Here is a 22,281-nt window from a genome sequence, read left to right on the forward strand (position 1 = left end):
CACTGACACTTATCTACCATAATAATTTGAGCATGTGACTAATTTTTTATGCTTCTCAGTTTTAGTGAGCTTGAAAAGAGAACACTGCTATTTGATATCTTTCATTCTGATCAGAAGAGCAAAGGTTAATGACATTGTCTAGAAATTAGTTATTCAACTTTTCCATTGTTATTTACAGCAAGAAATTTCATTTAGGGAATTTCCAGTTTAATTCAAGGCAAGGTTCAATTCTAGTTTAAAACAAGTTCACATGGGCAAATTCCATTGGATATACGTCTTTGGTTTTAGTTCAAAGTAAGTGCTGCCAGGAAACAGGAAGACTTTGGGCCAGTTCTAGAGTCAGGTTCATTTGAATGCCTAAATTCAAAACTACAGTTAAAATTCTATTATTTATTTCTACTTTTTTCTTTTTAAAATAACATTTGCTTCTCCTATATTATATATACAAAAATACATACAAACAAACATACATACATCCTTGTCACACACACACACACAAACTTAAAATACATAAGAAAGCAAATTGAAAACAAAATATCACCTTTATCCTACCACTCACAAATAACTACACTCACAAATAACTACTGTTAAAATTTAGTTCATGTCCTACCAGGAATTTTATTCATTCATATACATAAATAACGTATACATGGTATAAATCCTTATACATGTGTTTATAAAATTTTGATCATACTGAACATACAGCTTTTTTGCTTGCTTTTTTTTCAGTTAACAAAATATCTCAGACACTTTCCCGTGGCATTAAGTATCTTCAATACCATAATTTTTTATGGCTGCTTAGCATTTCATCATATGAAGGTATCATGCTTTATTTAATGTTTCTAGTTTTTAAATATTATAAATAATTAGGCAAACATCCTTATGCATCCTTGTATACACTGCTGACTACTTCCATATGTCTTATTTCCAAAAAGTGGAATAGCAGTGCCTATTACTCATTTCTCATTGATAAAAGCCAAAAGAACCAGCAAAGTGTTAATAAAAGAACATTAAAGGAATCAAAGAAAAAAATGATATTACCTGACAAGGAAGCATCAAATCCCATGTCTTCTATTGCTTCTCTCAAGGTTTCTGGACAGGTTAGTAAAGGATCATACTCAACAATCCCTTTGCCATTTGCAAGTGATACTCGTATGGATTTTACACCTGCCTTTTTTAATATGACACCCTCAATAGACTGCACACAAGAATTACAAGTCATGCCATCAATGTTTATCACGGTTTCTTGAGTCAGAGGTTGGCTAACTATGTTCAAAGGACTCTTTTGAAGAGATGAGCTGGAGGGAGAGTTTGAAGTACTCTCAATTTCATTTGTACTACTAACTCTATATTGCCCTGGTGATATGGCCTCTATTGCTTTTCTCAGAGTTTCTGGAGTGACTAAACTTGCCTTGTACTTTACTGTGGCAGTTCTATTCTCTAAAGAAACGACTACACTGCTTACATACTGGAGTGTAGATAAAGCATTTTCAATATTTGACACACATGATTTACAGTGCATGCCATCTATGATGAAAATGACTGTTGAATTATTGGTATATGATGGACTCCTTTGCTGTGATCCTTCTGAGGATTTGACTGGTGTGTTCTTTAGACGTTCTATATCAATAGCTCCCAGTTTGAGGTACTTGGGCTGTTTTTTGATGAATGCTGGAAAGCCCACAGCTTCAATCTGCTTTTTTATTTCCTCTGCTGTGATAAGATGAGGTTGATAAACAACAGTAGCTTCTTGATTGTCCAGGGAAACTAGTTAATAAAAGGAAAATAATTATTTACTTCAGTCATTCCTGGGCCACTTCAGAAAACATTCTGTCGACCAAATCAATACCATATACAACAGTTTCTCTCATTGTTCTCATTATCCTTTCTTAAAATAATTCTGTTCTTTTCAGAAAATGTTAATGATATGGAATAGTAAGAAAGTAAAAGATATGACCACTACATTTGTGGTCTCCAAGTTTCTGCATGCCTGAATAGAAACATATTAGAGGTCAAGAGGACCCTCGGCATGTTGTGTTAAGAACCCTGAACTTCATGAATCACCACCCTGGCTGCCTTTTACGCTAGTTCAAGATTCACATAACTTTTATTTATAACCATTAACTTTACCAACATTAATGCTGGGAATACACTGTACCTCAGACTTCAATGAAGCAGTAACATTCTAGTCCCACATATTTAAAACCCATGCTTAAAAAAAAAGCAAAAGTTAAAAAGGCCAAAACAGAAAACTAAGCCTCGCAAATCAATCAAACAAATAACATTAGGCATACTACCTTTAATTCGCTGAACACCTTGCAGTTTCCCAATTTTTCCTTCAATGGTGCTAGTACATGAATGGCAGGTCATCCCTTCCACCTTCATCTTCAGCATGACTTCGCCTGCTTGAGCCATACTGAAATCTTCGCAAATTCCTGACATTTTCTCCAGAGTTCCTGGATCTAAACTGAGAGCCGGAACCAGCTCTACTATCTGACTGGCATTCACTATAGAAGGGATTATTATCACCACTGCAGTTCTCTGCTGAGGGGAAATTTTAATGTCTGTCACACCCTTCGTCTTGAGCAATGTGCTTTGGATATGCTCCCATGGCGGAGCCAGTGAAGCAGTAACAGTCAGAAACAAGGTCTCAGTTAAAACAGGGAGCGGCTTAGGATTGTGCAGAACAGCATCAAAGCCCATGTCATCAATGGCTTCCTGTAGGGTCTTTGGAGTCTGCAGTTTAGGGTCATAAATAATGGCTGCATTTTTTTCTTCCAGTGAAACCTTTCAGAAGGAAATTTCAGAAGTCAGTTTAATTAAATTACATGACATGGAACTTAAAAATATCAATCATCTCACCACCGACAAGAATGAAACAAATAGATAGACAAGATGAAAAGGCAGAGGGCTATTTACCAGATGACGGAACAAGATAAAACCCCAGAAAAACAACTAAATGAAGTGGAGATAGGCAACCTTCTAGAAAAAGAATTCAGAATAATGATAGTGAAGATAATCCAGGACCTCAAAAAAGAATGGAGGCAAAGATCGAGAAGATGCAAGAAGTGTTTAACAAAAACCTAGAAGAATTAAAAAACAAACAGAGATGAACAATACAATAACTGAAATGAAAATTACACTAGAAGGAATCAATAGCAGAATAACTGAGGCAGAAGAACAGATAAGTGACCTGGAGGACAGAATGATGGAAATCACTGCCATGGAACAGAATAAAGAAAAAAGAATGAAAAGAAATGAAGACAGCCTAAGAGATCTCTGGGACAACATTAAGCTCAACAACATTTGCATTATACGGGTCCCAGAAGGAGAAGAAAGAGAGAAGGACCCAAGAAAATATTTGAAGAGATTATAGTCAAAAACATTCCTAACAAGGGAAAGGAAAGAGCCACTCAAGTCCAGGAAGCACAGACAGTCCCATACAGGATAAACCCAAAGAGAAACATGCGGAGACACATAGTAATCAAACTATCAAAAGTTAAAGACAAAGAAAAATTATTGAAAGCAGCAAGGGGAAAATGACAAATAACATACAAGGGAACTCCCATAAGGATAACAGCTGATTTCTCAGCAGAAACTCTACAAGCCAGAAGGGAATGGCATGATATACTTAAAGTGATGAAAGGGAAAAACCTACAACCAAGATTACTCTACCCAGCAAGGATCTCATTCAGATTCAATGGAGAAATCAAAAGCTTTACAGACAACCAAAAGCTAAGAGAATTCAGCACCACCAAACCAGCTCTACGACAAATGCTAAAGGAACTTCTCTAAGTGCAAAACACAAGAGAAGAAAAGGACCTACAAAAACAAACCCAAAACGATTAAGAAAATGGTAATAGGAACATACATATTGATAATTACCTTAAACATGAATGGATTAACTGCTCCAACCAAAAGACACAGGCTTGATGAATGGATACAAAAACAAGACCCATATATATGCTGTCTACAAGAGACCCACTTCAGACCTAGGGACACATACAGACTGAAAGTGAGGGGATGGAAAAAGATATTCCATGCAAATGGAAATCAAAAGAAAGCTGGAGTAGCAATACTCATATCAGATAAAATAGACTTTAAAATAGAGAATGTTACAAGAGACAAGGAAGGACACTACATAATGATCAAGGGATCAATCCAAAAAGAAGATATAACAATTATAAATATATATGTACCCAACATAGGAGCACCTCAATACATAAGGCAACTGCTAACAGCTATAAAAGAGGAAATCAACAGTGACACAATAATAGTGGGGGACTTTAACACCTCACTTACACCAATGGACAGATCATCCAAACAGAAAATTCATAAGGAAACACAAGCTTTAAATGACACAATAGACCAGATAGATTTAACTGATATTTATAGGGCATTACATTCAAAAACAGCAGATTACACTTTCTTCTCAAGTGCACATGGAACATTCTCCAGGATAGATCACATCCTGTGTCACAAATCAAGCCTCAGTAAATTTAAGAAAATTGAAATCATATCAAGCATCTTTTCTCACCCCAACACTATGAGATTAGAAATCAATTACAGGGAAAAAAACACAAACACATGGAGGTTAAACAATACATTACTAAATAACCAAGCGATCACTGAAGAAATCAAAGAGGAAATCAAAAAATACCTAGAGACAAATGACAATGAAAACACGACAAACCAAAACCTATGGGATGCAGCAAAAGCAGTTGTAAGAGGGAAGTTTATAGCTCTACAAGCCTACCTCAAGAAACAAGAAAAATCTCAAATAAACAATCTAACCTTATACCTAAAGGAAGTAGAGAAAGAAGAACAAACAAAACCCAAAGTAAGCAGAAGGAAATAAATCATAAAAATCAGAGCAGAAATAAATGAAATAGAAACAAAGAAAACAATAGCAAAGATCAATAAAAGTAAAAGCTGGCTCTTTGAGAAGATAAACAAAATTGATAAACCATTTGCCAAACTCATCAAGAAAAAGAGGGAGAGGACTCAAATCAATAAAATTAGAAATGAAAAAGGAGAAGTTACAACAGACAGTGAAGAAATACAAAGCATCCTAAGAGACTACTACAAGCAACTCTATGCCAATAAAATGGACAACCTGGAAGAAATGGACAAATTCTTAGAAAGGTATAACCTTCCAAGACTGAACCAGGAAGAAAGAGAAAATATGAACAGACCAATCACAAGTAATGAAATTGAAACTGTAAATAAAAATCTCCCCAACAAACAAAAGTCTGGGACCAGATAGCTACACAGGTGAATTCTATCAAACATTTAGAGAAGAGCTAACACCCATCCTTCTCAAACTCTTCCAAAAACTTGCAGAGGAAGGAACACTCCCAAACTCATTCTATGAGGCCACCATCACCCTGATGCCAAAACCAGACATAGATACTACAGAAAAAGAAAATTACAGTCCAATATCACTGATGAATATAGATGCAAACATCCTCAACAAAATACTAGCAAACAGAATCCAACAACACATTAACAGGATCATACTCCATGATCAAGTGGGATTTATCCCAGGATGCAAGGATTCTTCAATATATGCAAATCAATAAATGTGATACACCATATTAACAAATTGAAGAATAAAAACCATATTAAAAAAAGGAACGAAACAAATAATTCAAATGGAGGTTCTCTAATAGTTCTTATCTTTACTATTCTCTTTGGAAAGAAACACAAAATGTCTTGTGTACCTACAGGAATGGTAAAGCTCTATGTAGGTATACGTGACTAATGTACTGATCAGGCATTTGAAACGTACATAGACAAAACGTGCCCTAGAATTTCATAACAGAGAACAAAGTACTCTTTCTTCCATCTCCTTTCACAACTTATTCCAACACTCCACACTCTACCAATTCAAAAGTTAATATAGGAAACAGGATCAGCTACAGAAAACAAATTTGATATTAAGTTTAAAGTTTTAAAATGTTCAATTAAGACAACTTTGTTGGCAAGAAAAGGTATAAACATGCTGGCAACATTCATAGGGTTTTGCAGCAAATATTTCTATAACCTTCTAAGTCACTACAGTCTAGTATTATTTTTGTTCAAAATAAGAACATCTTTATTGTTCTGCCTGATTTGATTATAAAAACAATGATTGTATTCTTAAAGCTCAGCAACTGTATATAAATTTAACTACTACCGGGACATCTTACCCTGCATCTCTTTTGCTAACAGGTTACAAAGATTTATGAAGTAGTCACACACACACACACACAAACTGGATTGGGAGTCAGAAGGTTTGAGCTCCAGTGTCAATTCGCCAATTAGTCAACCACACTCATTAGTTCTACAGTCTGAAAAATGAAGAAATGTGCCCTATTATCTTCCAGGGTTGTTATAAGGATCATATGAGTAAATAGACAGGAAAGTAGTTCTTTGCAGCAGCAAGTCATATAAAAGTAAACACTGAACAATGAATATTTATCAAGCATTTATTTATTTTTGGCTGCATTGGGTCTTCATTGCTGCGCACGGGCTTCCTCTAGTTGCAGCAAGCGGGGGCTACTCTTTGTTGCGATGAGCGGGCTTCTCACTGTGGTGGCTTCTCTTGTTGCGGAGCACAGGCTCTAGGTGCAAGGGTTTCAGTAGTTGTGGCACACAGGCTCAGTAGTTGTGGCTTGCGGGCTCTAGGGCACAGGCTCAGTAGTTGTGGAGCATGGGCTTAGTTGCTCTGCAGCATGTGGGATCTTCCTGGACCAGGGATCGAACCCGAGTCCCCTGCACTGGCAGGCAGATTCTTAACCACTGCACCACCAGGTAAGTTCCTATCAAGCACTTATTATATGTGCCAGGAACTGAGATTCTCATGATACAAAGCTGATCATGACACAGTCACAGGGAGCAATACTAGAATAGAGGATAGAGAAAACGGACACCCATTCATTCCTAGGAATATGTGTCAAAAAAGGCTTCTTAGAGGAGATAATACCTGAGTGTTAAAGGAAAACCAGAAATCAGCAAGGATACATGAAGCAGAGAATTTATGACAAATGGAAACACAAAAGTAGAGAAAGATGACAGGCTTGCAGAATTAGGCAACTGCTTTATTATGGGGCCTCTTGTATGCCAATAATAGTCTGTAATTTATCCTGTAGGTAATAGAGAGCCATGGAAAAGTTAAGCAGGGGAATGATATAGTTATATTTGCATTTAGTGAAGAATCATTTTGGAGTGACGTGAGTGATAGAACTGTGCTGTCCTGGTTGTGGGGGTAGTTAAAAGAATCTATACATGTGTTAAAATTTACCAAACCTAAAAACAAACAAACAAAACTGATAGAACTATATACCAAAAAGAAGTCAATATTTTGGTATAATTTTAAAAACAAAAAAATTAAGAGATTAAAAATTCAGTTCCTCAATTGCATTAGCCACATTTCTAGTGTTCAGTGGCCAATGTAGCTGCCATATGGGACAGAGTAGGTACAGAACATTATCATCATTACAGAATATTCCATTGGACAGTACTACTCTATGTACTACTATACTTTTTATGATAAATCGCCAAACTTTTAAAAAAGGGAAGGGGATTTTTTTTCCCTTTATGTTTAAATACATTGTATCTGGTATCTTTTAAACAAGACCTGGTTTTGAGCTTATCCTCCCCTCACAATTTCAATTTACCAACATACGCAATGAGAAAGTTTTTTTTTTAACATCTTTATTGGAGTATAATTGCTTTACATTGTTGTGTTAGTTTCTGCTTTATAACAAAGTGAATCAGCTATACATATACATATATCCCCATATCTCCTCCCTCTTGCGTCTCCATCCCACCCTCCCTACCCCACCCCTGTAGGTGCTCACAAAGCACAGAGCTGATCTCCCTGTGTCATGTGGCTGCTTCCCACTAGCTATGAGAAACTGTTCTTAAAGCTGATTTTTAAAGCAAAAATCACTTTGTCACTACATGGTTTGCTATACTTTCTACTGCTATAGCCTGTCTTCTATTTATAAAAGACATAAAAAAATAAGGAAACTATGTATATAAAATACTACACAAAAAAGTTGTATTATCCTATGTTGTTTTCATGCTGCAAACCAGAAAACACTTCCTTATTTAGTAGCTTCCATTTGTGTGTTTTAAAGCTGGATCGACCACACCTAGCACAAAAATGTTCCCCTTTGGGATAACAGCACTCAACTTTTCCTCTGAATTTTAGATATCAAAGAGACTGTTCAAGCCTAAGGTCTCAAAGGAAACAAAAACAGGCAGCACCTTTGCTTCTTTTAAGAGGAAATTCACATAGTGATTATCACAATACTGTTCTGGATGCCAAATCCTTGGGCAAGAAGCTAAAATAGCATTTATTTATTTAACAAATATTTACTGAGTACCTATTATGTTCCCAGCACCGTGCTAGCTTGCTAGGGGTCCAACGGTGAGCAAAAGCAGGCACAGACTCCGTAGAGCCAGGAATTGCTGGCAGCAGTCTGTCTGATTCTGGGTCTGTGCCACTCTCCTTTCACATGATCCCCACCAATGTAAACCACTTTCGCCTATTCCCCACAGTGCTCGAAAGTTTCAACAGCTTCTCTTTCTCAGAATCTTTCAGTAGGAATCAATGTTGTTGTTCTGTTTTTTTTTCCCAGAGAAACTATTTTTCTATTTTATCAATAGTTCCTCTGAAAATAAACATCTAACAGTCTACAAGTTATGAATGTGGCTCCTATGAAGGACTCAAGATGGAGGACTGTTCACTATATTTAGATGAAGGTAGGAGTTGAAGAGAACAAATCAAACGTACTCTGTGGCCTCAATAGCATTAACAGTGGTGTAAAGGGTGCTCATTGTCCATAGGAATTGTAAAGATCCATTATTTTAATGGAGCTCTTTGTCTGCTGAAATGTCTAAACCTTGCAAGTCAAGCACCGTATACTTTATCTGCATGTGTTTTCTGTATACTTTTATAATTACAGATTATAAAAAGTGATCCAATTTCCTATCTGAAGGCTAGGAAATTGAATAAATTGCCCAAGAAACCCAGCAAGAAAACGAAAGAGCTAGGATTCAAACGTAGGTCGATTTAACTCCAAAGTCCATGTTCTTTCCATCTATAAATGGTGAGGCTAGATGATCTTCAATTTCCTTGAAAAACTAAAATTCTATGCCTATGCTTTGAGCAATGTGTGACATAAATAAAAACACCTGAAAAGTAGGAAATATTTCTAGTGTGTGAACCAAATTTTAGTTCTATGTTTACTTTCCCCCCACACATTTCATGTCTACTCCCATACCAGTTTAAATAAAAAATAATTTAGAGAATATATTTCTTTGGGTTTTTAGCAGGATTTGACAATTACTACATTCTAACATTTCCCCATTTTCAAAAACCACTTTGGGAAAGGTCCTTTGCTAAAGTTTCAGCACACTGAAATTCCTTTTTATCCTCCCAGGAATTAATTTATATGTCATCATAAATTCAGATTAGCATGCTACTCAGCCAGTGGGGGTGTCTTCAAAGGGTTTAAAGCCCACTTTCTAACATTTTCATAACAACTCAACATAGAGTGATTCAGAGGTTTTTGAGAGCTTGAAAGGATTCTGTCATTTTTCAGACTAAAGTCAGAAAAGTAAAATGATTTACAATAATCTTGACTTTCTAATATGTTTGATTCTCCTCCCAGAATTTTGACAACTAAAAACTATATAAAATACATAATAGGAATCTTATTTATATTACATATGTCTGAATACAAATTCTATTATTGTTTGTTGAAAAAATAATGTATATATATTAACACTCTACTTTGATGCTTCAATATAGCATACTGAAAATTAAAGTAAGATAAGAGTAAGCCATCAAGTTATATTAATATTTATCCTATTTGACCAACCTAAATAAAGGTTACCACTTAAAATTATTAAATCAATGTATGAACTAGCAAAAGACAATTTCTTAAGAGACTAAGAAAATAGCCCAAAACCAATCTAAAAATTTAAAAGCCAAATGCTTGAAAATGAAAAAGATGTGGAGATTTTGTTAGTTTAAGTTGTAGCATTGTTTTTCTGTAAACTGAGTGCTTTGTCAGAATTTTCATTGCTAATATAATTTTATTTTGCTTCAAAAATTATACAACTGGGACTTCCCCAGTGGTCCAGTGGGTAAGACTCCTCGCTCCCAATGCAGGGGGTCCAGGCTCGATCCCTGATCAGGGAACTAGATCCCGCATGCATGCCGCAACTAAAAATCCCGCGTGCTGCAACTAAGACCTGGCGCAGCCAAAATAAATAAATAAATATGTTAATTTTTTTAAAAATTATACAACCAATGCATGATTATTCATTATAACAACTTAAATACAAAGAAAGGAAATAGTGAAAGTCCCTCTTTACATCATTCCTCCACTGCTAGTTTCTACCTTGGATTTGACATTTCTTTGATCCTTGGGATAAAGTTCAACTAAATCAGAAACATAAGCCTCTTTGAATAACTGTCTGCATCTTCATGGATGGACGAGTATTACCTAAGAATTTATATAAGGCAAAATGCCTATATCACTCTAACATGGTGTTTGAAAAAAGAAATGTTCAGTGTACCATCATCATTTGCCATAGCAAAAGTTAGGGGGAGAAAGTTCCAAATAGAAACAAAAAGATTGATTTCTATATGCTGATAGGGAACAGTATCTAAGATGTATTTGCTAAGTGAAAAAAGCAAAGTATAGAACAGTGTGTATATAGTATGCTTCCATTTATATAAAAAGGGGATACACACATACACAAACACACACACATATATACAGTTGACCCTTAAACAACAAGCAATTGGGGGAATTAAGGGCGCCCCACCCCTGAGGCTATTGAAAATCCATGTATAACTTTACAGTTGGCCCTCTGTATCCTCAGTTCCACACCCTCGGATTCAACCAACCATTGATCATGTAGTACCACAGTTCATATTTTTTGAAAAATATCCATGTATAAGTGGACCTGTGCAGTTCAAACCCGTGTTGTTCAAGGGTCAACTGTATAAACACACACATATAGATATATACATGTAAATCATTTTATATTCAGAGTCTATTTCTGGAAGAATCTACACATACTAAACTGATAACTGGTTTCTTTTGGGAAGGGGATTTTACTCTGGACATGTGTTATTTTTCCAATAATTTTTTTTAAAGTTACTTTTAAGGGGTTTTTTGGCGATGTTGTGCAGCTTGTGGGATCTTAGTTCCCTGACCAGGGATTGAACCCTGGCCCTCTGCAGTGAAAGTGCCAAGTCCTAACCACTGGACCACCAGGGAATTCCCTAGGTGGTCATTTTTTTAAAGGATAGTCTGTATTAGGAAAATGGACTGCAGCCTTTAACTGAGTAAAGGGAAAAAGCACTCAAAATGCAGTTAAATTTCAAGGACAAAGTAATTTGTTAATAAGGCATTAACCTTTAGAGCCATTCAGTACTTATATCTAATTAAATTTATTTTACATTACCACTTTCAAAAGGCCAGACAATCCCAGAGAAAGACCTTCACATTATCTGCCCATTTTATTTTTCCCCTGAACAGACCACTGGGGTGATTAAATAAACCTTCAGGTTAATCCCTTTAAAGTCTACAGTCTTGACACTGGCAGAACAAGAGTATTACACTCATTTATAAACTTCACAATTTAAGACACAATTCCCAAAATGTATTTAAACGCTGAAACTGCAAAGACATATAATCATATTCATTCTACTTTTCCAAAATTAGAGACTTCTTGACTATTCAGTTTCCTTGAATTCTGTTAAAGCTCTAATCTGTTCCGCTGTAACATTTTTTAAATAAAGCAACCCCACTCAATTTAACATCACAATTACATTACTTCATATCAGAGTTTTATTCCAAACACTACAAGAGCTCCTTGACTTAGTCGAAACAATGTCCTATTCAAATCTGGTTTCTAAACTGACTGCACATTGGTCTTAATTATAATCTCACAAACTATGATCCAGAAATTTCAAACCTTAACAGTCCTTGAAAAGTGATCAATATTTATATATTAACATGTTAGGCTGCATTATGACTATAAATTATGATTGGACAAGGACAATTTTCTTTCTTTTTTTTTTTCTTTTTGGCCACGCTGCAGGGCATGAGGGATCCTAGTTCCCTGACCAGGGATTGAACCTGTGGCCCCCTGCAGTGGAAGCACAGATTCCTAACCACTGGACTGCCAGGGAAGTCCCAAGGACAATTTTCTATATGGTGCCTAGAAAGAGGTGAATCCACCTTTTGTGGACTTAATTAAAGGACTGTGGTCAAAATGTTTTACTTTTGCAAAAACAGATAACCATGTGAACACACTGCTAAGACTCTTTCCAGGGTCTCAGAACTGGTCAATGCCAGTGAGGGGCTCTGAAACCTAAACTTCATTAACATCACCATAAATCTGTCTCTGGGCCTAGAAGACAACACTCAGTAAAATATTTTTTAAAGGAATGAGAAAAGAGGAAAGATCACTAGTATACTCTATATCATGTGGGCTTTTGACTAAAGAAGGAGAGGCAGAGCTGGAAAAGGCAGAAAAAGTGTGTTTCCTTTCATTTTCAGCAAACAAATTATGACTGTGCCCTGGAAAGTATAGCCTTAAGTATCTGTCACTGCGATCCATATAAATCACTGTTGATAACACAAAGTGCTTTCATATTATATTTCTGCTACTCTTCCTTTACAACTTAATCCAATTTAATTGCATTTTTCTGACCTTAAATAGGTCATATTAAGCAGTGGTGAATTCTGGGAAGATGCAGTAAACATAGAAGCCTTACATATGAGTGGGGTGCAACAGTCTTTGGGGAAAATTTATACAGGAATGTACTTGCAAATGTCAAAACAGAATCTAGTCCTTTAGTTATACATAGATATGCTGGCAAAAAATTAATAATCAAAAATAGTTTGTCAGAGAGTTGGGGGTTTTGGAAAACGCATTAGTTGTCAGTAGACAATAAGAACCTAAATCACTTGGAGAAACTTTGTGAACTAGTTTCTGGATGGTTAAAACAGCTTTACTTCAATCAGCACAGACACTTAATTAGTAAGATTTAGCTTCTATTCTGGCCTTCAGCACCAGCCATGTTAGATCAAGCAGAGGAAGTTTAATTGGTTTCATTTGAGGATAAATCAAGTAGAAGTGCCATATTTATTATTCACTGAAATTAAATTATTCATTTTTAAAGTTTGGGACTGCGGGTTGCAGAACTACTTTGCCATCCTCTTTTCTAATTAGCAAATTGAAAAAACATCCATTTGATTTTCAGACAGTTACAATTAGTGAAAAAAATTACAAAATGTTTTTATAAATGTATTTTAAATATAAACACATTTGAGAAAACCTGCAGTATAGTTAATAAAAGTTACCTGTCATCTCTCAGCTTTTCCAACTTGGCTCTCTCCCCAAAGCAAATTAAAGGCAGGAGCATCCTTGGGGGGAGGAGGGGAGGAGGCAATGAGGAAGTCTCTGAAGTGTAGTTATGCCAAGGTAGATGGTGAATACAAAGGAAAATCCTACTTTTGGAGAACGTGAAAGGGAAAAATTCATATCCAAGTATTCACATGGATGCCTACAGGACAGAAAACTTAGCAGAAGGCATATTACACTGTGTAAAGAAAGCTTTCCCTGCCACAACCATCAACATAGTCTTAACTGACCAGAGTGTGTAGTTTAGTAAGCAAATGAGAAACACTGCTTTCCTCCCTCCCATACATGTAAAATGGATACAAAGTTTACTTTGTGCTCTCTGGCCAAGATGAATATGAAACTCAGACATGCAAAAAATCAAGAGTTTCAGATATAGAAGAGAATTGCCCACATATTGGCACCACACGTCACATGTGGTAAGAATCACTATGCGCCAATTAGCCAACGTTTTGTAATAAAAACGAGACAAACTGAAGCCAATCTGCTCAAGATCTCATGAGACGTCTGAATCACAGACGAGAATACCATAAGGAGGGGACTTCCCTGGGGGTCCAGTGGTTAAGACTCCACCCTTCCAAGGCAGGGGGCATGGGTTCGATCCCTGGTCGGGGAACTAAGATCCCACATGCCGTGTGGCACAGCCAAAAAAATTAAAAAAGAATACTGTAAGGACAAGAAAGCATGAATCCTGTACTTCACAGAAAAGCTAAAACCCATTTTGAAATCTCTGAAGAATAAACAGGTAAAAGATTAATGTTTAGATTAAGATTAAAAGACAGATCAAAAGTATTTGATCTGGAGATACACAAAATATTCTGCTTCCATGAAATTAAGCCGTATGAGCTGTTTGTAAATTCTGGAAATTAATCCCTTGTCGGTCACATCATTTACAAATATTTTCTCCCATTCTGTGGGCTGTCTTTTTGTTTTGTTTATGGTTTCCTTTGCTGTGAAAAAGCTTTTGAGTTTAATTAGGTCCCATTTGTTTATTTCTGTTTTTATTTCCATTACTCTTGGAGAGCGATCAAAAAAGATATTGCTGTTATTTATGTCAGAGAGGGTTTGGCCTATGTTTTCCTCTAAGAGTTTTATAGTGTCTGGTCTCATATTTAGGTCTATATCCATCTTGAGTTTATTTTTGTGCATGGTGTTAAAGAATGCTCTAATTTCTTTTTTTTTACATGTAGCTGTCCAGTTTTGCCAGCACCATTTATTGAAGAGACTGTCTTTCCTCCATTGTATGGTCTTGCCTCCTTTGTCATAGATTAATTGACCATAAGTGTGTGGGTTTATTTCTGGGCTTTCTACCCTGTTCCTTTGATCTATATTTCTATTTTTGTGCCAGTACCATGTTGTTTTGATGACTGTGGCCTTGTAGTATAGTCTGAAGGCAGGGAGCCTGATTCCTCTGGCTCCATTTTTCTTTCTCAAGATTGCTTTGGCTATTTGGGGCCTTTTGTGTCTCCATACAAATTTTAAGATTTTTTGTTCTAGTTCTGTGAAAAATGCCATTGGTAATTTGATAGGGATTTCAATGAATCTGTAGATTGCTCTGGACAGTGTAGTCATTTTGACAATATTGATTCTTCCAATCCAAGAACATGATATATCTTTCCATCTGTTTGTGTTATCTTCAATTTCTTTCATCAGTGTCTTGTAGTTTTAAGAGTACAGGTCTTTTGTCTCCTTAGGTAGGTTTATTCCTAGGTATTTTATTCTCTTTGATGAGATGGCAAATGGGATTGTTTCTCGAATTTCTCTTTCGGATCTTTCATTGTTAGTGTACAGAAATGCAATCCAATCAAAAAATGGGCAGAAGACCTAAACAGACATCTCTCCAAAGACGACATACAAGATGGCCAAGAGGCACATGAAAAGATATTCAATATCGCTAATTATTAGAGAAATGCAAATCAAAACTACAATGAAATACCACCTTACACCAGTCAGAATGGCTATCATCAAAAAATCCACAAACAGTAAATGCTGGAGAGGGTGTGAAGAGAAGGGAACCCTCCTACACTGTTGGTGGGAATGTAAATTGGTACAGCCACTATGGAGAACAGTATGGAGGTTCTTTAAAAAAACTAAAAATAGAGCTACCATATGATCCAGCAATCCCACTCCTGGGCATATATCTGGAGAAAAACATGGTCTGAAAGGATACATGCTCCCCAATGTTCATTGCAGCACTGTTTACAATGGACAAGACATGGAAGCAACCTAAACGTCCATTGACAGAGGAATGGAAAAAGAAGATATGGTACATATATACAATGGAATATTACTCAGCTATTAAAAAGAATGAAATAGTGCCATTTGCAGCAACATGGATGGACCTAGAGATTGTCATACTGAGTAAAGTAAGTCAGACAGAGAAAGAGAAACATTACATAGTATCACTTGTCTGTGGATTCTAAAAATGAATGATAAAAATGAACTTATTGACAAAACAGAAACAGACTTACAGACTGAGAGAATGGAACTTATGGTTACCGGGGGTAAGGGTGGGGGGGATGGAGAGTTAGGGAGTTTGGGACTGACATGTACACACTGCTATATTTTAAATGGATAACCCACAAGGACCTACTGGATAGCCCAGGGAACTCTGCTTAATATTATGTAACAACCTAAAGAATTTGAAAAAGAATAGATACATGTATATGTATAACTGAATCACTTTGCTATACACCTGAAACTAACACAACATTGTTAATCAACTATACTCCAATATAAAATAAAAAGTAAAAAAAAATTCTGTTTCAAATTTAATGATTCATGCACTTAAAATATATAATGAGCTTCTGATTATTAGAAAGAATCCATCAGATTCCTAATTTTAAATCCTGCACTAAATCTGATGTCCAGTTAGACAAAGCTCCCTTTAGAATATTAACATCTACTCTGGGCAGTGTGTCTAAAATTTATCTTTTACATGTGGATATGAACTAGTCAAAAGAAAAGCATTTTAGGACTGATGCAAGCTGATCAAATTCCAAAGTTGCATTAACTTTCCATCATCACTATAATGAATATTGTATAAAAGCAAAATTATAGAAAACTTCTGGTAAATATTATAGAACCACTGCCAATATAAAGTTGTTTTAATGATGCTGAAAACTTAAATATATTAAAATAATAAGTACATTATACAAATGAAGACACAAGCCAGTTAAAATTACACATTAACTCATTAAGCCCTGGCAGTGAAAATAAACATGCTGAAGAGTCAGCAATTCACAGTAAAATATTTAAGAAAAACCATTCATATATTACCATCATTATAGTAGAAATCCCCAATCTTTTGGCAAGGAGATATTGTTAATTTCTTTGGGCCCTTAGATACAAGTTGTGGAGAAATAGGAGAGAACAGGTGGGGAACCAAACTGAATGAAGCATGGGAAAGAGTGCTGTGCTCCAAACAGTGCTGAGAATCCTGAAGAGTGACAAGGAAAACGGTGGGCAGGGGGCAGCAAAAAGGCTTGGAAACGGCATGGAGATATACTAGGAAATTCCAATCCACTAGTCAAAAAGTACAACAGGTAGGAAGGTCCAGATCAACTCTTAAAAGCATCAGCAAAATACATTATCAAATTCAAATGATGAGAATGTCATGAAAATAAGTAGCAAGGATATCATGAAAATAAGTAGCAAGGGTGACAGGTACAGGGAGGTTCCTTGTACTAGGTCTTCACTTCTGTGTATGTTTGAAATTTTTCATTAAAAGTATTCTTTGACCAAGTGGGGCTTATCCTGGGAATGCGTGGCTAGTATAACATTTGAAAATCAATCAGTGTAATTCACCATATTAACAGCCTTAAAGAAGAAAAATAATATGATCATATCGAGATGCAGAAAAAGCACTTGAAAAAATGCAACATCTATTCGTGATTACAAATAAAAGCTCTCAGAAAACCAGGAAGAGAAAGGAATTTCCTTAACCTGATACAGGGCATCTACAAAAACCCTCTACTAACACAATACTTAATGGTGAAGGACTGAATGTTTTCCCCCTACAACCAGTAACAAGACGTAGATGTTCACTGTTACCACTCCTATTCCAAATTGTAATGGAGGTTCTAGACAGAAAAGAAATAAGACATACAGACTGGAAAGGAAGAAATAAAACTATTTTTATGCCCTGATGACATAACTGCTTATGTAGAAAATCCCAAAGAATCTACAAAAAGAGCTAATAGACTTAATGTCAGTTTAGCAAAGTTCAGGATACAAAGTCAACATACAAAAACCAACTGCATTTCTGTATGTTTGTAATGAACAACTGAAATTTAAATTAAAAAAAAAAGTACCGGGTCTTCCCTGGTGGCGCAGTGGTTGAGAGTCCGCCTGCCGATGCAGGGAACACGGGTTCGTGCCCCAGTCCGGGAAGATCCCACATGCCGCGGAGCGGCTAGGCCCGTTAGCCATGGCCGCTGAGCCTGCACGTCTGGAGCCTGTGCTCCGCAATGGGAGAGGCCACAACGGTGAGAGGACCGCGTACCGCAAAAAAAAAAAAAAGTACCATTTAAACATCATCTAAAAACAGAAAATACTTGAATATAAGCCTAACAAAATATATGCAGAATCTGAAGACTGAAAATTATAGATCCCTGATAAAAGAAATCAAGAAATACCTAAATAGAGAGATATAGCATGTGCACAGGGTTGAATACGCAATATTAAGATGTTAATTCTATCCAAATGGCTCTACAGAATCAACACAATCGCAATCAAAATCCCAGCAAATATTTTTGTAGAAACCTATATAATGATTCTAAAATGTATATGTAAACGGAAAGAAAATAGAACAGTCAAAACAATTTTGAAAAAGAACAAAGTTGAGAAATTACACTACCTGATTTTAAGATTTATCATAGGCTGCTCTCACCTTTTGAGACAGACCGCATTCTGTCTGTGGAATGTGTATCTCTCTAAGTAAATCCACTTCTTACCTATCACTTTATCTCTCACTGAAATCTTTCTGTGACAAGACGTAAAGAACCTGAGCTTCATTAAGTCCTGAGACCAGGAACTAAGGCCTCCACCCAGGTGGAGGATGCTAACTTCAGGCTGAACACGAGATTCCTGGAGCACCATCCTGTTACTTCACCACCCACCAATCAGAAGACAGTCACACACCCTGCAGCCCTCACCCCAAATTTTTCCTATTAAAAACTTCCCCCTGAAAACCATTAGGGACTTAAGGAGGTTTTTCAATCATGAGCCACCCATTCTCCTTGCTTGGCCCTGCAATAAATCTTTCTCTGCTCCAAAAAAAAGAAAAGATTTATTATAAAGCTACAATAATCAAGACTCTGTGGTATTTATTGGCCAAAGGACAGACATACAGATCAATGGAATAGGACAGAGCATACAGAAATATACCCATAAATATATGGTAAATTGATTTTCAACAAAGGTGCAAAGGCAATTCAATGGAGAAAGAATAAACTTTTCAACAAATAGAGCTGCCTGGAAAACTGGACATCCATATTAAAAAAAATTAACCTCAACCCATACCTCATAATGTATTCACATTAATTCAAAATGGATAATAGATCTAAATGCAAAACCTAAAATGAAAGAACTTTTAGAAGACATAGGAGAAAAATCTTTGTGATCCTGGGTGAGGCCAAGATTTCTTAGCTATGACACCAAAAGCATGCTCCATAAAGGAAAAAAAGTAGGTAAAGTGGAATTCATCAAAAGTAAAAACTGCTGCTCTGGGAAAGATACTTTTTTTTTTTTTTTGAGGTACGTGGGCCTCTCACCGTTGTGGCCTCTCCCGTTGCAGAGCACAGGCTCGGAACGTGCAGGCTCAGCGGCCACGGCTCACGGGCCCAGCCGCTCCTCGGCATGTGGGCTCCTCCCGGACCGGGGCACGAACCCGTGTCCCCTGCATCGGCAGGTGGACTCTCAACCACTGCGCCACCAGGGAAGCCCTGGGAAAGATACTTTTAAGAGATTAAAAAGACAAGCCACAGACTGGAAAAATTATTTGCAAAACACATATCTAAAAGAAGACAATTCAGAACACATAGAAAACAATCAAAATTGAATAATAAGAAAACGAAACACCCAGCTAAAAATTTCACAAAAGGTTTGACAGACACTTTACCAAAAAAGGTATACAAATGCCTAATGAACACATGAAAAGATGCTCAATATCATTAGCTATTAAGGGAATGCGAATTAGTGAGATACCACTACATACTCACTAGAATGTCTATAACTAAAAAGACTGTTAATACAAAGTGTTGGAGAGAATGTGAGAAAAGTGGAATCCTCAAACATTGCTGGTGGGAAGATAAAATAGTATAGCCACTGTGGTAAATCAATTGTCAGTGTCTCAAAAAGTTAAACATACACTTATCATATGATGGAACAAATCAAATCCTAGGAATTTGCCCAAGAGAAATTAAAACTTATGTCCACACAAAGACTTGGATGTGAACATTCAGAGCACTGCTTTTCATAATCACAAAAGAAAGTATAAACAATCCAATGTCTCTCAAAAGGTGAATGGGTAAACAAACTTTGGTACATCCACACAATGGAATACTCCTCAGCAATGAAAAGGAAAGAACCAGTGATACATGCAAGAACATGGACAAATCTCAAATGCATGATGCTAAGTGAAAGAAGCCAGACTCAAAAGGCTATATAACATATGATTCCATTTACATGGCAGTTTTTAAAAAGCAAAACTTACAGGAACAAAAAGTAAAAGTAAAGGGGAAGGATGATTTCAAAGAAGGGTTACCAGATTTAGCAAATAAAAATACAGGACAGATCCAGTTAAATTTAAATTTCAGATAAATGATAAATAATCTTCAGTGTAAGTATAGCTCATGCAATATAATGGTTCTTAAACTGTGGTCCCAGGACCAGCACCTTTAGAGTTACCTGGGTACTTATTAGGCATGCAAATTCTCAGGCCCCATTCAGATCTACTAAAACAGAAACTCTGGGCATGGAACCAGCAATTTATGTTTTACAAGCCCTCCAGGTGATTCTCATGGTATGGTTTGAGAACCACTGTTCACTATACCTCTAACTGGCAAAAAAAAGAACCATAAGAAGCTAATATGAAGAGAAAGGGGCACATGAGCCTGTTTGATATATCAATTCACCATCATCCAATATTAACTGAACAGACAAAGGGTGTACAGTAGGTTCTCTGAGAAGGGACTACAGAAGTGATCCTCAACTGAGGGCAATTTCACCCCTAGGAGACACTGGCAATGTCTGGAGACATTTTTGGTTGTCACAAGTGGGAGGAGAGGCTACTGGCATCTGGTGGGTAGAGGCCAGGGATGCTGCTAAACATCATAGAAAGCACAGAACAGCCCCCCAAAACAAAGAATTATCCAGCCCAAAATGTCAATAGTGCTGAGGCTGAGAAAGCTGGACTTAATCAAAACATACTTTTTTAACCCCAAAGCCTTTAAAATCAAAGACATTTTTACGAACACGGAAATAAAAAGATTAAAAAGGTAGTGACAAATAAAATATAATTCAAGGTGTCTCATACTAAAAATACTAGAACTATTCTGAGGAGAATTTATAGAGACTAGTGATACAGAGCTAAAACAGCAATTTGGTGGTAGGAGGCACCTTTATGATGAAAATACCAGGTTCCTTTATTTTTAGAAGTTATGTGAAAGAATAAATTGGAGATCACAAGTTTGAGAACCATATACAAATTAAACTGCATCTGTAGACACTGTATGACCACGAAACATACTGGCCCAGGAATCATGGAACTTGAGTTCTAGTTTTGTTTGGTATTAGGTAGCTGTGTAACTTAGCACAGGTCACTTCCTTATCTGGGCTTCAATCTGTTGATCTGTAAAATGAGGGGGCTAGACGACTTAAGTCATATCTAAGACCCCTTGCAGCTTTAACATACTATGTCTATGTCAAAAAAATGAGCACAGGACACATTCAAATACATTTTTTACAGGATATGAGGGGGCACAGTATCATTTTGTTCCCTTTGGGGTAGTTTTGTGTTGACTTTAGTACTTTTGGCTTTTGTGTTTAGAAGGCGCTAAACAAAGTTTAGGTTTTCTTATTTATTTATAACAATTATATTAACAATTCATGTTCATTGCAGAAAAATTAGAATATACAAATAAACCACTCTTTTCCACTAAGTAGGATTCTGAGACGAATTATAGCAGGAATGTGTTAAGATAGTCTAACAAAAGTCAATTTTATTTTTGCAATTAAAAACTGAAGTGAACTCAAATCCCTACCACCTTTCTCAGTCCTGGGCTCTGCCCAGGGAGGCTTCTACACAGTCTTTTTTTGGCAGTTTGTCTCTGGGAAATGGAGAGGCTCCCTTTCCCCCTGCTTTGCCCCAGGATAGCCCGCAGGATCTCCCTGATCTCCTGTTGTCCTCCCTCCCCAACAGAGAGTTTCTATCCTCTTTGATAAAAGCACAGAGTTTTTATGGATCAGGAGAAAATGCAGGCCCTGAGAAACCTAACCCTGCAGAAAGGTTCCCTTGGGCCATGCTTTGGGTTTTCTGGCTCTTTATATTTTTATTTTACTCTCCATTTTTCTGCCCTCCCCTTGCCCTAAGTCTAAGCTCAGCAAAGACGAGTGCTCAGGGCAGCTCCTAGGCCTGGACAGCTCTCAGGGAGGAATTAGATAAATGTTCAGCATGCCCGTGCCTAGCCCATCTAGTTTCATTCTTTAGTTACCCAGGCCATTAGCTTCGGGTTATCCCCTCTTATATTTGCAAACCCAATGCTTGGAGCAGCAGCATAGGGCTCTAACAGGTGATACCACTCTCTTTCATTTCAGAATTTGCCAACTTAGGGGCCTGGC

The 22,281-nt window shown here is 36.7% G+C and overlaps 1 protein-coding gene across 1 annotated transcript in view; it reads right to left on the bottom strand.

The window, feature by feature from the left end:
• The window catches only part of ATP7A (ATPase copper transporting alpha), a 139,480-nt gene that overhangs the window by 53,612 nt on the left and 63,587 nt on the right, over nucleotides 1–22,281 (bottom strand). Inside the window, exons 3-4 of the mRNA XM_060002413.1 lie at nucleotides 2,298–2,787; nucleotides 1,042–1,767 (exon numbers count right to left, since the gene is read on the bottom strand). Of these exons, the coding sequence (XP_059858396.1) occupies nucleotides 1,042–1,767; nucleotides 2,298–2,787 (1,216 nt within the window). The remainder of the gene's footprint in view (nucleotides 1–1,041; nucleotides 1,768–2,297; nucleotides 2,788–22,281) is intronic.

This window comes from Delphinus delphis, chromosome X, assembly GCF_949987515.2.
Source record: "Delphinus delphis chromosome X, mDelDel1.2, whole genome shotgun sequence".
NCBI classification, from domain to species: Eukaryota; Metazoa; Chordata; class Mammalia; order Artiodactyla; family Delphinidae; genus Delphinus; species Delphinus delphis.